The 2,556-nt window shown below is 27.3% G+C and overlaps 1 protein-coding gene across 1 annotated transcript; it reads left to right on the top strand.

Moving 5' to 3' along the window:
- Positions 1–1,207: 1,207 nt before the first annotated feature.
- LOC126682354 (uncharacterized) lies at positions 1,208–2,056 on the top strand. The gene is made up of 2 exons (XM_050378007.2): positions 1,208–1,515; positions 1,595–2,056. Exons 1-2 carry the CDS (start codon positions 1,383–1,385, stop codon positions 1,804–1,806), a joined length of 345 nt encoding a protein of 114 aa, XP_050233964.1. The 5' UTR covers positions 1,208–1,382; the 3' UTR covers positions 1,807–2,056.
- Positions 2,057–2,556: the final 500 nt, after the last annotated feature.

Genomic DNA, 2,556 nt, shown 5'->3' with positions numbered 1-2,556 from the left:
ACGTAAATTTGGCGAATCCAGATTGAAATTTAGCAAGTGCTTATCATAAACGTGTCAGCCTATTTATGATACGAAATAAATGGATCGAGACGCGAACCCATCTAACCCGTTTGACAAATTATACTATTATTTATAATAATATAGAAATAAAATAGTTAAAATTTTTTATAAAATAAAAATAAATTAACTAAACTTAATTATACCAATTTATAATTAATTTTATATATTAAATTTTTATAATTAGAGTATTAATTGATAAATTTGAGGTTAAAATTATATTTTTATGGTTTAAATATTTCTAAATATTAAATGGTTTGTGTTAGTCGTATTGTGTTAGTTGTGTAATTGTGTTAATTGTGTTACCCGTTTATTTTAACGTGTTAATCATGTCGTATCGTGTCACTCGTTTAAAATTCGTGTCGTATTAGGGTTGAAAGTTTTGACAATTCGTGTTGACCCTAATCGTGTCAACAAAGCGGGTCAACACGACACGTTGCCAACCCATTTTGATACCCCTATTCTTAGTGATAGTCGATCACTTTAAAATATAATAATAAATTTGTAAAAGTTTAGCAAATAGAATTACTGGTGGCATCGTTTTAAAATTTTAAAGTGATCAACAAAGTCCATAAATAAAGCGATAGACTAAATTTATTAAAAAAAATCATTAGTTAAAATATCAATTACTCCTTTTGTCTTACTGCTTCTAAAGTTTATATAAAAATAGATCCATTTTTTTTCATAATATTTCCGTGATATCTTAAAGTATATGATTTTTGTTTATCTAGTCTTTCATTTTTTATATTGTTTTCTCCAGTCTCTAAATTTCTATTTTTTGATCAATTGAATTTTTAAATTTTTAGTAGTTTTTTTAATAATTGAATCCTTAAACTTTCACCTTTTCAATAATTGAGTTATTTTTTCAGTCCCTTAAAAAATCCAAATGGCCAAAATAGAAAATAAAAAATAAAAAATACAATTACTGATATATTAAAATTGTATAGTTGGGGAACTCTAAAATGGATTTATTACTTTACAAAAAGAAATTGGATTTATTTGAAATCTATACCTAAGTACTTGCAAGGCTGCAAGTGCAACATCAGTTAAGAATCTAACAAAAAAAACAAATTATAGTTTGACGGTTTGACCATTTTCCTCACATAAAGTTACTCATCTTATTCTTAAAAATGGAGCCCGAACCAAGTCGTTTAAGCTGAGCTGCCACGCGGGTGTATTTATATATAATTTTATTATATAAAAAGAGAACACAACTCATCTTTCTTCTACACAAACTTCTCATTCAACCCCAACCACCTTCTTTAATTCTATTTTTTCTTCTAAACCATAATAAAATATTCTTGTTTTTTTAATCAAGAAATAATATGATCATAGCTTCTCAAGGCGTCGTCTTAGCTACAGCCATGCTGGTTTCCACCACTGTTCTGTTTCTTGCCTTCTCTAAAGATAAATCATCATCTTCATCATCTACTCTACGTTCTTGCTTATTAATTTCAGGTATGCAACTGGTATTTTTTCTTGTTTTTTTTAATAACCTATCGGTTATGTTTCTTGAATATGTTTCTTGATTATGTAGAGGAAAAGAAAAAAGAGAAAAAGAAAATGAAGAAGAGAGTAAAATTTGCGGAAAATGTTAAGGAGACTAAAGGAAGAGGAGAAGAGTACAGAAGACAGAAGAAAGAGGAAGAGAATTCAAGAATTTGCAGAAATGAAATTCCGGCTAATAGAATTGCTCTTTATAATGGAATTTTAAGGGATCGTGTGCATAGAATGGAATGTTCTTATTAATCCCTGTACAAATTTTTTAGTTTAAGTTTACCCTTTTTATTTTATTTTTTTAGGGGTGTAGATTTGTAAAAGATTAGAGATTTGTCCAAATTATGTTTTTACTGGAAATTTGGGCATGTTTGCTGTCATTTTGAGAAGCTTGTTCTGTTGTTCAGTTCGGTATTTTTTAAAACGGAATCGGTTGTTGAATCGGTGGCCGCTCGTTGAAATAATTAGTTAAATAAATACTCCCTAATTACTCAGTTATTAATCTTTCTCTAATTAAAACTAGTATGTTCCCTGAAAAAGGAAACGAAATCACTTTTAATTTGTAATTTGGTTGATTTCCTTCCCTAATTTAGTTTTTAGTTTTCATAATTTGTAGTTGTATTTGCTAATAAATTGAATAATTTTTAAATAAATTATTTATTTTTCAACTCATATTATAGAAAAAGAAAAGGTCAAAGTCTACATAAGTAGACTAGTAGCATCTAAAGAATAGAAAGAGAAACAAGGCAAAAGTATGCATTTTATATTCAGCATCGATCATTGGTGAAATCTATTTAGTTATGTTAGATTAATGGCCTAATACTTCAAAAAAATCCGACCTTTTAGCCCCTTTTCAATTCTACCCAAACGTTGAAAACTGGTCAATTTTACCTTATTTTGCATTTTCTCGTTTTAATTGTACCCTAATTATTTAATTTTTCACAATTTTTTTATTTAAATGATGAAATCATTTTATTAACTAAATTTAAAAATAAAATTAAA

Source organism: Mercurialis annua, linkage group LG5 (genome assembly GCF_937616625.2).
Source record: "Mercurialis annua linkage group LG5, ddMerAnnu1.2, whole genome shotgun sequence".
Lineage (NCBI taxonomy): Eukaryota > Viridiplantae > Streptophyta > Magnoliopsida > Malpighiales > Euphorbiaceae > Mercurialis > Mercurialis annua.
This window is presented reverse-complemented; position numbering and strand designations above follow the sequence as displayed.